The sequence below is a fragment of the Micromesistius poutassou genome (assembly GCF_964030765.1).
Source record: "Micromesistius poutassou genome assembly, chromosome: 17".
Taxonomy (NCBI): Eukaryota; Metazoa; Chordata; class Actinopteri; order Gadiformes; family Gadidae; genus Micromesistius; species Micromesistius poutassou.
This window is the reverse complement of record NC_140287.1, coordinates 11,929,375-11,942,918: the sequence shown is the minus strand read 5'-3', so window position 1 is coordinate 11,942,918 and position 13,544 is coordinate 11,929,375. Positions and strand designations below refer to the sequence as shown.

The 13,544-nt window shown below is 42.7% G+C and overlaps 1 protein-coding gene across 1 annotated transcript; it reads left to right on the top strand.

Moving 5' to 3' along the window:
* Positions 1-822: 822 nt before the first annotated feature.
* Positions 823-10,135, top strand: dglucy (D-glutamate cyclase). The gene is made up of 15 exons (XM_084482321.1): positions 823-960; positions 1,403-1,485; positions 3,285-3,438; positions 4,314-4,400; positions 4,990-5,152; positions 5,369-5,519; positions 5,811-5,933; positions 6,362-6,553; positions 6,702-6,819; positions 6,983-7,125; positions 7,467-7,566; positions 7,789-7,937; positions 8,096-8,215; positions 8,674-8,828; positions 9,378-10,135. Exons 2-15 carry the CDS (start codon positions 1,410-1,412, stop codon positions 9,540-9,542), a joined length of 1,896 nt encoding a protein of 631 aa, XP_084338447.1. The 5' UTR covers positions 823-960; positions 1,403-1,409; the 3' UTR covers positions 9,543-10,135.
* Positions 10,136-13,544: the final 3,409 nt, after the last annotated feature.

The window sequence follows — 13,544 nt, the reverse complement described above, 5'->3', positions numbered from 1 at the left end:
GCACCGTAATGTCTGTCCTCTTTATGCCAAAACACACAGGAACTGCTTTACTGAGCAATTGTATTTTTAAATACAAGGACAGCCAACTTTCATTTGTTTATAGTGATTAGTTGAAATGTGTTACTTGCTTTAGTTTGTATGCAATGACCAAGTATTGCTCAACCAGAGGTGCTGCTGTCCTTGGGTTTTCATTTGTTCAGGCTGGTTACTATACAGTAACCAATCGCTACACCTCATAAAAATACACTGGAATTAAACTACTGAAGCAATGTTTTTAGGTATTATGCATTCATTCATTATGCATTTGCATTCCAAAGGTCTGTCTTTAGGACTGTTTCTTTATTTAGTACCAAAACGTAAAATGTGGTAGTTGTGTTAATACATTAGTTGTGTTAATACATTAGTTGTGTTAATACATTAACACAGTTGTGTTAATACATTAATTGTGTTAATACATTAACACAACTACCAAAATGTAGTTGTGTTAATGTATTTCAGCATACATTATGTATTGCAAACATTCATGAATCCGTTCAAAACCTGTGGGAATACATTTATCATGAATAATTAATTAAAAAAAGTAAATGGCATAGGCCTATTTGCCACATTTGTTTGTTTGAGTTTGTGTGTGCAAGCCTAGGTTATAGCATATAATTACTCGATATCAATCTGATGATCTGAAAGAGAAATGTGTTAGAAAAATTCGAGATGCTGATATGCTGCTTAAGGACATGATTCGAGTTAAATTACACATATTTTTGGTTGAATATCATGAATGATTCATTACTTGTTGCGATGATCGGTGTCTTTCTCGCGAGAAAATATGTATTCACGCGACAGGATATCAAATCGGTTTGTTTTTGTCGACCTGTCGAACCTTTAAACGTAGCCAGTTGTTATAAGCAGAGACACTATAGAAGGACTTTGTTATAAGCCTGCTGTACTGCTCACACTGTACAGGTCAGTCATGGTTGTTGTGTGCTTATTGCGATTAAGTGCGCAGTTGTTGTGCGTGGCATTCATTTTGTTGAGTTGCGACCAGAAACTAGCTGAAATAGTCAGTTTCGTTTTAGTTTAAATATCAAGCTTCCCCCATAACGCTCTTCACAATATGCTCAACTCAAAGTTCATGACAATGCATGACAGACAAATTGAGGTAGATGTGATTAAATTCGTCTAACACATGACTGCTTTATGTGTGTTTGAGTTGCTTTAACAAGGCAGCCTGACCTGTCGCGGTCAAAAGTATAATTTTTAGAAGTAAAAAGAAAAAGTAAACAATTACTATAGTATCCGCATGCCTCCGCTGCGCGTCGGGACGGACAACGCCCCTTAACTGTGGTATAATGACCGTATACCACAGCCTGTCGTGATCTATTGCTTAAATGTAATATTTGTGAAGGTGAACTATGCTGACCGCTGCTGGAGTTGCTAGAAGATCCATGGCGATCCTCCGACGCATCACTACGTCTGCCGTCGATTCAGGTGTGTGTATATTCCATCACACCTATTCACAAGCACACAGTTGTGTGTCCCTTCCACCTATTTAGAATTTTTGGTTAAATATCCACTTACCATCAAATACCTTTATTAAGGAACTTAACAAAAAGCCATGATGACCCTAACCCACGTGTTTGGGTCTTTTAAAATGTTAGCATTGTTCATTTTACTTTGCTGTATAAAATCCTTGGGAGTAAACAAACAAATCTGACATGGAGTAAAAGCATAATTTAGCTAATAACTATGTTTTGGTTTTTAAAAGCTTCTTTAGAATCATGAAGTGCATGGTAATCAGCTCTTCTTTCTACGTTGTGAGAGTGCTCATCCCTCTTTGGGCTATTCTACAGAGTAGACCCTAATCATACATTATGGTTCCACTTTATCCCTCGGGTCCTCTTTGCACAAAGCTGTATGCTATCCAGTTACGTACTCTGATTTAGATTTAGATTAACACAAAGGAATCATACATTTTTTGCAGATACTCAAATGCGTGTGAGAGCAATCAACGCCTATAATCATCATTGCACTCAACCACAGATGTAAGTGCTGCAAGGCAAAAGCAGCCACATACCAGACAGCCTACATCGACAGATCACACTCTGCTAACTAGCTGTGTTGCGTTGCAGGCAAAGAGTTGGTACAACAGAAGAAGTGTCTCCCTTTGTCGACTGTTGGCACAAGTCCATTGTTTTTTCTATTTGTTTATCTTTGTATGTCTATTGTCTATTGTTCTAATAATTGATTACACAGTGTCCATGTGTGTACGTGGCCACTACTCTCTCTTCAAGGAACTTGGCCACTACACTCTCTCTTCCACTACTCTCTCTTTAAAATATATGGTGATGGATTGATCCCGGTCCAAATCTTGATTTAAAATTAAAAAAATTTAAAGGTAGGACGCAATGTCAATAGGATACGATTCTTTTACATTTTGATGGTGGGCAGGGACTTGCTCAAACAGAGCCTTTGGTTAATCAGTCTACCAGTTACCGGTTAACCAGAGTCATGAACACACCAGAACATCCACATAGAATAGCCATCCACATAGAAAACAGATTGAAAACCAAGCAGAGACACAGAGTCCAGCTAGGTTACATATTATCTAGTCTCTCAAATCAGACCTTAGATTAATAATCTAAAGTCTTGAGCATACAAATTCCAAGCTTATTTAAACCGTGCTGCGTATTTGTATTGGCCAATCATGTTGCCTGAGGCAGGGATCTCTAAGCATGTAATTGGCTATTAACAGCAAACACAAACTCAGGCAGCACTAGTGAACTGTAAAAAGGTGTTGGTAAATGTTCAAATTCAACACCGTTGAGCCTGGCCACTGTAGAAAAACACAATTAAAATTCACCTCTGAAAACTCATTATCTCTGTAATGAAACAGGGAAAAAACATCCCTCTGCCCCTTTGAATTTTTGGTTTCCTGCCAAAAAAGTGCTGCTTTAACATAGTAGGATTGCTAAATCTGAGATTACATATTATGTAGCCTACCTCAGGTTTGGCTCAATGCTTATGAAGATTTCTTAATGAAATGCTTCAAGACCATGGGTGTTGGGGCAAAGTGCAAAGTGAAAGAAACCAGAGCACTAGTTTAGCCAAGCACACAGCAAAGTTACAAAGTGGTTTGTGCTAGAGTAGACACTATGAACTATGAACATCATTGCTGTAACTCGTCTAATTTAAAGATTTTACAGAATAGGGACCATCCCTGTTTTGCATTGTTTACATAGTATAGTATACTATGTAAACAATACTTGTTTATGAATGTATTTCTTTAGGACACCAGCGAGCTACGGTCGTCGTCCTGCCCAGTACTCTGGCCAATGACTTCCAAGCATTCTGCTCAAGGAACCCCGCCGCCTTGTCGCTGCTTTATCGCAGCCAACCAGGAGAGACCTCTTGCCTTCCACTAGCCCCCAATGTTGATATACGGTAATGCACACAGATCATAAAATGATTACTGATGGTCAGCAAAATTAATCGTATCGTATCATAAACGATACATATTCTGTGCATCAGATATATTGGCACATACTAATGTGTGGATGATGGCTGGAGTCACACTGATTGGACTCTGGGGCTGGGTGAGTAATCAATGTGCATAGGTTAAACCAGACATCACCACACACACACTCAGGAAGCAGACCTTCTGTCTGTATCATTATACTCAACCTTGACAATCGGCTGGTTTGCAGCATCAGCACCATGCATGAGGATTGTTATGTGAAGAGATGCTCTCAGATCTAGATAAAATTGAATATTTGATAGTTTATAAATATATATAGGCCTTGGTTTTAACAAAGTCATCCAACATAGTTGGAACAGTTTTCCTGTCTATCAATATCAGTCACTGAAAAACGTGGGGTTTGGGTCAGGAATAGAACTTACAACCTGATGAACTTGGGAAACCTAATCAAGTCCCTCTGAAAACAACACATGTTACGTTTCAAGGGCAATTATGTTTGCTTTCATCCATTATGATATCAATATATATTTTCTTGAATTGCAACTCAGCTCTGGCTCATAAATAAATAATAATATTGCAATTGGATATTTTAGTGTCTGTGTTCATTTAATGACCATGACTGACGTATATACCGCCATGATTCCCTTTGAATGACACATAACCAACATTTTTGATTTAGCCTCTTAAATATTGTATTGTATCCAGTTAGTTAGACAATACCAAGATGGAGATAGCTGCTATATTAATATTAATAACCATACAATATATTTCCCCCATGTCACTCACTCTTTCTTTCTTTCTTTCTTTTGTTTCTTCATTCTCATTGTCTCCCAATCTGAAGCAACTATATTTCCCAGTACTGTGTGTTTGAGAATGGCCATCTGCGGAACACTGTCCCCAGTCTGGAAGGTTTCAGTGATGATTCAAGGTAACCGATGGACAGGACAAGATATGGTGTCAACAGCCAACTTATGGGGCAGACTATTGCAATGCAGTAGACCTCAGTCAAACCTAGGGGATACAATCTGTATTTGAAGTCTCAGGGACCTAGTTAGACGGTCTAAAGACGTCAAGGCGCAAAGTCAAAGTACTTTGTAGGCGGTTCTACGGCTGGCGCAAATCTAAAATGGGTTGGGCTGAAACCTGTAGCTTTGCGCCGGGTGCAAACTAGCAACCACACAGGACTTTCTACACACGTTGGTGTAGAAAGTCAACACCAAGTCGGGTGCAAGATAGGGCCCTCAAAGTTTCAGTCTCAGAGTGCTTCCCAACCTCATATTCAGATTGGATATCAGTACACGTCTGACCTTAAACCTTTTAGCCATATTATAAAAGGTAGAAGGTTGATATGTTGTCAATGATCAATCACGTGAATGTAGTCTAGAATTTCACACACCCCACCACAAACTCTGAATATTCTGCTTGGATACATTGGTGGAGCCACTATAGTCAGTCAGCACCTGGACTGTATCATGGGGCTGGTGGTCTAACCATGCCTATTGTCTCCTGGTCCCCAGAGCTGGAGCTGACCCTGTGGTAGTGCGGTCAGAGGGGCTGGGGGCCTGCTGGCTAGACATGGTGTGCTTCTACCTGGGCAGCAGCTTTGGTTTTGAGGGCAATCTCAGGGAAGCAGGAGTTCCTGACAGGAATGTGGAGCAAGGCAAGAACGGCATGTACAAGGTACGGGCAAAATATATATTAAAAAAAAGAAAATAAGATAAAAAAGGTTCTGTGATTTTACCTATTCTTATTTTCTGTACCTGCTGTTAGGCTACAGGTACAATGTTATTCACACACTTTTTGTGTGTGTGTGTGTGTGTGTGTATATGTATATGCGTGTATGTGTGTGCGTGTGTGTGTCATGCTATTTGCTTGTGTGTTTTTTATTTCACTAAGACTGCAGTCCCCTGTGTTCCAGTGGGAGTGTTCAACTGCCCCCTAGTGGTCACCATGCGTCCGGTTCCTGCTGGCATGGTGACCACTGCTGCGGAAATAACACACCTCAACCCACACGCACACGGAGCTCCTATACACATAGGAGACCCAGGTACACACCATAACTAGCAGGCTGCATTTATTATACAGACGTTATTATATTATGGAAGCCACAACAGGCTGTCCCATTGGAAGATAATGTAATGATTGTTCTAATGTGAAAAATAACCAGACACCTCTGGCTGACTTGACTGATTGGCTGATTGGATTTAATTGGCTGACAGATTTTTCTACAGAACGCTGTAGTATAAATGTGTTCATATACAAATTATATGAAAACAATCATTTGGATCTAGGTAGTACAGAGTATAGCCTTTATTATAGTGTGTGTGTGTGTGTGTAGCTCTCCTAGGCATACGTGACCTGTCCAAGCCAGACTATGGGGACCCAGTAGAATGCCATGCTGGTGATGTGCCAGTCTTCTGGGCCTGTGGAGTGACCGCCATAGAAGCAATACGCAACAGCAGTGAGTCAAGCATGCTCTCTCCTAACATGCATCACATCTTTTTCACAGCTATTTTACAATTTGGTTGTAGGTCAAGCTACTTTATGCTCTGGTTTAAGCCTATACTTGATACCTTTTTTTAATAGTGATTATTTTTGTAAATTTTTTGTTACCATATTTGCATTCATTAAAAAGATCTAAGAGATCTCAAGGTATTTTCTTTTATCCATGGTTAAGTGCTATGGTACCCGAGATTCTTTTATATTTCCAAAAAAAATTCAACAAGGTGGAATATTTCTTTGCCTTGTTAAGCTGTTTTCACATGAAACATTTATAAGACTAGGTTTGCCTTGGCAATAAGGCAAAATGTGAGTTGACCTCCAGCCTGCTAACTGTTATTACCCTCATGATCACGGTCTTCTTTGTCCATTTTTCTCATCTTGTTCCAGAACCTCCTATGGCCTTCAGCCACTCTCCAGGCAGTATGTTCCTGACAGATATCCCAGACTCCCCCCTTCCAACCTCCCAGCTGAGCCCACACTGCTTCCTGGTCTCCCAGGATCCTTTGCTGTACAGCCTGGCTTCACAGGGGGCTGTGGGGAAGATAAGGCAGCTGGAGAAGGTGATTGGAGAAGACCCAGGTACAGTAAAACATGGAAACATTGACATCCATCAATGAGTTTTTAAAATAACATATTTGTTCATGTTTCTATGACAAGGTGTAAGATTTGCGCCTGTATCGGTTGCGTTAATTTAATTACCTTTGCATCACACTGGTTCTATCCACAGGTAATCGCGGCATCAAGGCTCTTTTTGTGCAGGATGAACTTTTGCATTCCTGTCTTGCACTTTCCCACTCTACCTCTGTTGCCATAACAACCGGCTTCCCCACACACTACATGCACAGGTATTTACACTCACTCATAATTGCAATGTCTCTCTCTCTCTCTCTGTCTTTCAATGATAGTCTAAATGATAAAGCATACACATTGTTATAAGGATGTTATAAGGATTATATTAATACAACAACACATTTTACTCCTGCTCCTGGGATCCCCCCCCCTCCCCAGCCCACCTGATGAGACGGACGGCCCACCGGGGGCCCTCGCCATGGCAACTATGTTGATTGCCCTCGGCAAACAGGTCACCATGGTAACGGACAAGAGAGCCGTGCAGCTGAACCAGGAGCTGGTGGAGGAAGCTGTGAGGACAGGTGGGGATACTCCATCACACAGACCCCCTCCCCACCTACTGACCCTGAATACTGCTCCACCCATTCATGTATGGAAGGTTACCAAAGCCTTAGTTTCAAGTTTATTCCACTGCTCACTTGGTGATGTGTGTGTGTGTTCAAAGTGTTTCAGTATTTAAGGCTTTGTAATGCAATAAAGTTGCATGATATCACTGTGTTGCAGTGGCTCTGTACTCATCACTAGATATTGTCCATAAAAAGTACTTTTACTAAGTTTTTTTGATTCATGAATGTTGGAAATTAAATTAACAGAAATGTATTTTTAATACAGCCATGTGACCCATCACCCAACCCCCTTTTAGGTGTTCTGAAAACCACAATCCCATTGGTCACTTTTGAAGACAACGGGCCCGACTCCGCCCTCCACTTCCTGTGTCACGAAGGAGACCCCACAAAGCCCAGGTCGGCACACCGGACACATTCACCAGCATGGACAATCCAGAAAAGGCCCCACTATTCCCTACTATTCCCTACGCCTTTTGGCAGAGGCGTCATCGTAGGACAAACACAAGTGATGTCCTACAATGATGCAGACCCATATTGAGTGTTATGAGTGACACCTGTGTTTGTCCAATGATGACGCCCCTGTGAAAAGAGCCTATTGTGGGTTGTTTTGATGAGCAGGTTTGACCACCTGGTGGCAATAGAGCGCACCGGTAGGGCAGCGGATGGAAACTACTACAACATGCGGGGGGCCAACATCAAGCATCTGGTGGACCCCATCGACGACCTGTTTGTAGCTGCCGCGGACATACCTGGAATCACTACCATAGGTAGCCTGATTAGGAAAGTGTGTAGGGTGAACACACAATGTTTTTAGACTTCAGTGATTTACAGAGAATATAATAATAATATCACAATGTGCCACCATGTTTTCCCTCTCTGTCTCTATCTGTCTCTGTCTCTATCTGTCTCTGTCTCTCTCTCATAGGAATTGGGGACGGTGGTAACGAGTTAGGGATGGGCAAGGTTAAGGAGAAGGTGAAGGCCCTGATGCCTAACGGAAGCCTGGTAGCGTGTGATGTGGCAGCTGACTACGCTATCACGGCTGGTATGTTCATACGTTATGCATGTACATTCAACATTCATATATATTTCATGAACATTAAGGACAACTCCGTGAAACACCTCTTTAACAACCTGATACCATTTATACTGTAAAGATGCAAATAATGTCATGAAGCTTTGGTCATGTTGTTAAGGCCTGCCTGTATTATTTCACCTCTATTGTAATCTACACACAAAGCACCCCCCAGTATCCTGCCGTGACAAGTTTATTCAGACTCAGACACAGTATATATATTTTGATGCTAAACACAATAACTGGCTTGACACAATAACTAACTCTAATCCCACCTCAGTCTGCAAAACACAGTTTTCCCCATTCGTCACATTTCCGTAGTTCCTACTTGTGTTTTCCTCTTCCATCTTGGATGATATTGAGGAGTTCAACGGGGCAGTGTCACAGCTGACCTTCGTGTGTGCTCTTGTGGCTCTGCCCTCCTCCAGGAGTGTCCAACTGGGGGGGGTATGCGGTGGCCTGCAGCCTCTACCTCCTCTACACCTGCCCCACCCACCAGCGTTACCTACGCAGAGGAACCGAACCAGCTACCTCCCCCGGGCTGCTGGACAACCTGGTTGCCTGCCTGCCCTCTGTGGACAAGGTGAGAACAAAACCAAACCTGGACATTACCCCCCGGTGCCATTAGTAGTCAGTATTTATCCTGTGGTGATTTGAGGTGGAGAGTGCTGGAAAGTCCTCTTTTACTTTCACTTGGATGTACGCCAGTAGAAGTGAAAGCACTCGTATAAGAAAAAAACAACTTGAGTACAAATTAAGTCGTTTCAAAAGTACTTTGTAACTATTTTAACAAAGCATTTTCAAGCCTGTCTTGAATTTTGTTTAAGTACGTTTTTGTTTTTTTACGAATGAGTGACGAGCGACTTGCGCGATTAGTAACTGTCTAACCAATCAGACATCAGGTTAATTCAGTGTCACGACAGGTAATGTAATTTGATTGGCCTGTTGAGTGATGTGGGTGTGGCTCTTTAACTAATTGCCTTATATAAATGTTTACTTCACTACTTTATAATACTTAAAAGGCTTCTTGATGACGGTCCATTGAGTAGTAGCAGTTGTAATAAAGTTCCTTTCAGCCCTGCTCATTGATCAAAAGACCACATATGACTCCACGGTCTCCCTCTCTGTCCAGGAGGAGGCGGTGTTGGCCAGCCTAATGCGGTTAGGAGTGCGCAGCGGCGGGACCGGTAACCTAGCCATGGAGGTGGACGCTCTGCCCTTTCACCCCACTCACTCTGACCTCATCAGCAGGCTTGTGGCACTCACGCTAGACTCAGGCGCCACCGGCATGCCCTGAACACCATCAAGTGTCCCCCAAGCAGCAAGAAGTATGTTTAAAGGCAATGTCATGTTTTTAATATATTCTGAGACACCTTCCCAGTTCAACAGTCGACTCTGCCCAGCTGAGCGTTGAGGTGTCTCTGAGCAAGACGTGTGACCCTGACAGCTCCCGACGAGCTGGCTGTTGCCTTGCATGGTTAACTCCGCCGTCGGTTGGTGAATGTGTGTCTGCACCATTGTAAGTTGTTTGGATAAAAGCGTCTGGTAAATGCCTTAAATGTGATAAAGCAAAATACACAACAAAAACAACGTATAACACGATTCCTAGAATGATATACTGACCTGTGTTTTGATCTCAAAATGATTTATAATCAAGTAGTGTGAATAGAAAAATATATCTATACATAGTATGCATGAGAAAATGAAACAATACACATTGAGTATGTTATTTTCATCATAGTGGACATACCAGTCCTCTATGGTCCTTAATCACCTAGCAGCCATCTTGGTATCTCTGAGATAAGCAATGGCTGAAAACATTTGGGATTATGTTAGTTCATAAGAATATAAAATATACAACATAAGGCTAGTCGTTTTTACATGTTTTAATACCGAAATATTACATATTTACGTTTAACACACCGACTGTGTCATTGGAAGTACTAAGCGCCCCCTAGTGTTTAAATTAAGTATTACGGTAACAAATGATTACAGTTAAGATCACAATGAAGCAAGTAAAGCCAAACTGCTGTATGGTTGAAAATATAAAATCAAATGCTCTTTATTTATTCCGTATGGTTGTACACCGCTAGAGACAGGGTTAGGGCCATCGGAGCACAATTGGGACGAACATTTGTCAGTTACTCCAATGGGGAAAACGGAAAAAAAAACTTTCCAGATTTGAACGGAAAATATATATATTTATTTCAGAACATTTTCTAGTGTTTCAAAAAGTACAGCCAATAAAGGAAAGGTGTGCCATGTCGACATCTTTTACTTGCTAGTGAGGTTTTATTCTGTACAGGGACAATTTGTACAAAATTAATCTAGATATACAACACTACATAAACAAAGTAAATCATATATACAATATTAAATGAAGCCATATACAGGTCACATACAAAAGGACACTTGTTAAGCTATAGTAGTTTGGAAATTATGTTAAAACTAGAGGGTTAGGAGCTGCAAAATCAATCATTTTTTTTCAATACAACATATGGTTCTCAAATGCACCCTTCAAACATCTCTTCCAGCAAGCTCAATTTCTTCTTTAACTAAATGAGAAAATAATTTGATGGAAGTCCTTTTCTCCAGGGCGAGAAGGTACATGTTAACATGATCATTTAAAAATGTACATCTCTTTAAATACAGTATCCCAAGGTGCACTGCCAGTAAACCACTCAGCATCTGGCATTCGCACCAGCATCTTTCAGCATTTGTCTTTTCTTTGCCAAATCTCACATCCAAAATTTGCAAACGCCAGGAACAAGACATGAAAGAAATAAATCATCACGATGAAAGAACTAGCCAAAAAGGTCTTCAATTCCAACAACGGCAGTGATTTCAATGTGTGGAGTAGGATAATAAAAAAAAAAGCTAACTGAACTACAAAGAAACAAACCAGGGAAGTGAGACTGCAGGTCTGGACTTCAGCGATGCTCCCAGGAGCATCCCGACACAGGAATGGTACAGAATTGTTCACTGATTTCAGAATGTAGAAGCCATTCAAACGTGTGGGTTCTCTTTTTCACCCATAAAACATCTCTATCGCTGCAAATCCATTCAATAGTATTTGGTCTAGAGGATTTCCTTTGAGGACAAAAGAAAGCAAGAAAGAAAAAAGGTTTTCCATGGACATTCATGTCCATTATGTCATTTTTAATATACAAGCAAACGCATCCAAACACATACAAAGAGTCCTCTTAAACCACTGATACACAAACATGGCTGGATATCACAGATCCAAGTGAATGAAAGGCCAACCCAGCCGATCGGGCGCCACCACACTCCTAGTGCGACGCCTTCAGCTGGAATTTATTAAAAAGGTTCTTCTGCAGGAGGGGAGAGGGCGTTCTCTAACCCGACTCAGTGGGAACCTTCAGAACGAGTGTTGAGAAGAGACGTTTTATATGAAAGGCGTGAAGTGCCTCCAAGAAGGCACTTCAACGTCACGAAAAGAAAGGTCCCCTTGGGGGGGCTAGAATGTTCTGGGGGGGGGGAGACTGGAACGTTGTGGAACAGCTTGGGGGGGGGTGGGGGGGGGGACTGGAACAGGTTGGCGCAGTCTGGCAAAAACAGGATTTAAGTTCTTCCCAAATAACAGTATTGTAGTTAAGTGACAAAATGGCATTGACTAATATGTTCAACATCATAGAAGACACACGAACACGTTTAAAAACAAGAAACACATGATTTTGGGCTCACTGGCGTTCACCTAAACACATTTACCCCCAGGAGCTGCTGTTTCAGCCAATCAGCGAGGCGCCAGCGGCTGGTTCAGCCAATCAGAGGAAACAGAAAAAGGAATATTCTGCTAGAGACAGCGCTGTCCCAGAAGTTTAGATTGTCGTGTTTCGTTCCCCTTTAAATATTGCTAACTCATAAGTACCAGTTTGAATCAGTCACTATCTCCATACGCTGTTCTATGAAAGGTTGGTTTGCCAATAAAAAAAAACAACGAAAAGGACACATTCACCGGGACAGCAGACAGAAGAACACAAACTACAGAACGGTATATGGCACGAACCAAGAAGACCAGTAGAGACTCGTTGTCCATGGGACCACATTCACCTGGCCGTCTCCCGGGACCCGAGGCAGCAGACGGGTCTGGGGGTCTGGTGTCTGACGACCTAGAAAAGCTTGTGCTGAAACACCAACGACAAAGAAAGAAAAAAGGCAAGAGGCTGTGTGACTCCGGCCGTGTCATGTGACCCCGGCCGCGTCATGTGACCCCAGGGTTTCTGTTGGGGCATCGCCCAGGTAAAACATGTCATAACCATGGAAACTAAGAATGAAAACCTCATTCTTGGCACCGACTGACGTCGCTGGGATCGAGGAAAGAAGGAAAAATTTAAATAATCCACAAAAAAAGACAGATTGGTCTTCAAGTTGCTGAGTTTTTGCTTGATCCCGAAGACAGAAATACAAAGTACGCCCAAAAAGAAAATACACAAAGCAAGCGGAGAACAGCGAGAATTTCATGAAGTCATTTAATCTGTTTCTGCTCATCCGTCTCATGGTGGACTCGCACTTCACAAGGACTTCAGAGGGACTCATGTTGAGATCTTTCAGAGGGACGGGATTCAGGGAATGGATTCTTATGGCGCGTTTCCACCAGCGGGTCGGTTCGGTATGCAAACGTTTTGCTCTTTGTTCATTGTGTCGTGCTCTTCTTTTTCCTTGGATTTATTAGCAGGCTACACTGTGTCGGGCTGCTATGAGGTCACGATGCTCACATAGCTGCCGCGGCTATCGCCATCCGGCTTAGACCCCGCCCTACCGTAAGGGTACTGTCGGTGGTGGTAACGCGAGCCGTTACTGAGCTGGGCCAAACCGCACCTTCACTACTGGTCCAAGCGCACCCGCCGGTGGAAATGCGGCATTATAAATAGTCCCGAGGAGAAAACAATAAAAAGTGTCCGGAAGGAAGAAGAACCCAGTCCCCCCCCCCCACCCACCCAGTCCCATTTTGTTTTTAGCAAACTTGTTATTTGCTAGCGAGTGACTGCAGGCTCCAGGTGGCAGCAGACAGACCCGGTGTGCTGAAGTTAACCATGACAGGCTGAGGAGGTCTGAGGCCTCCGGGAAGAGGAGAACTGAGCCAGCCTCCTCCCCCGAGTCCTACTTGGCCAATCAGAGCCAACATGACTTGGGGAGGGGGGTGGGCACAGTGGGGTGGCTTGCTGTGTGGTTTGAGGCTCAGAGTCCACAGACTGACCGGGCGCCTTGGGGGTGGGGGTGGGGGTCGGGGGGGGGATGACGTTATGGGGATGGGGACCTAGAGTCCGTCGTGGGGGGG

Bases quoted from the DNA above. Each gene is read 5' to 3' on its own strand.
- dglucy (XM_084482321.1), top strand. From the start codon at position 1,410: ATGCTGACCGCTGCTGGAGTTGCTAGAAGATCCATGGCGATCCTCCGA. The intron at 1,486-3,284 runs GTGTGTGTATAT...GTATTTCTTTAG, and splicing joins TACGTCTGCCGTCGATTCAG to GACACCAGCGAGCTACGGTC. The intron at 7,938-8,095 runs GTAGCCTGATTA...TCTCTCTCATAG, and splicing joins ACCTGGAATCACTACCATAG to GAATTGGGGACGGTGGTAAC.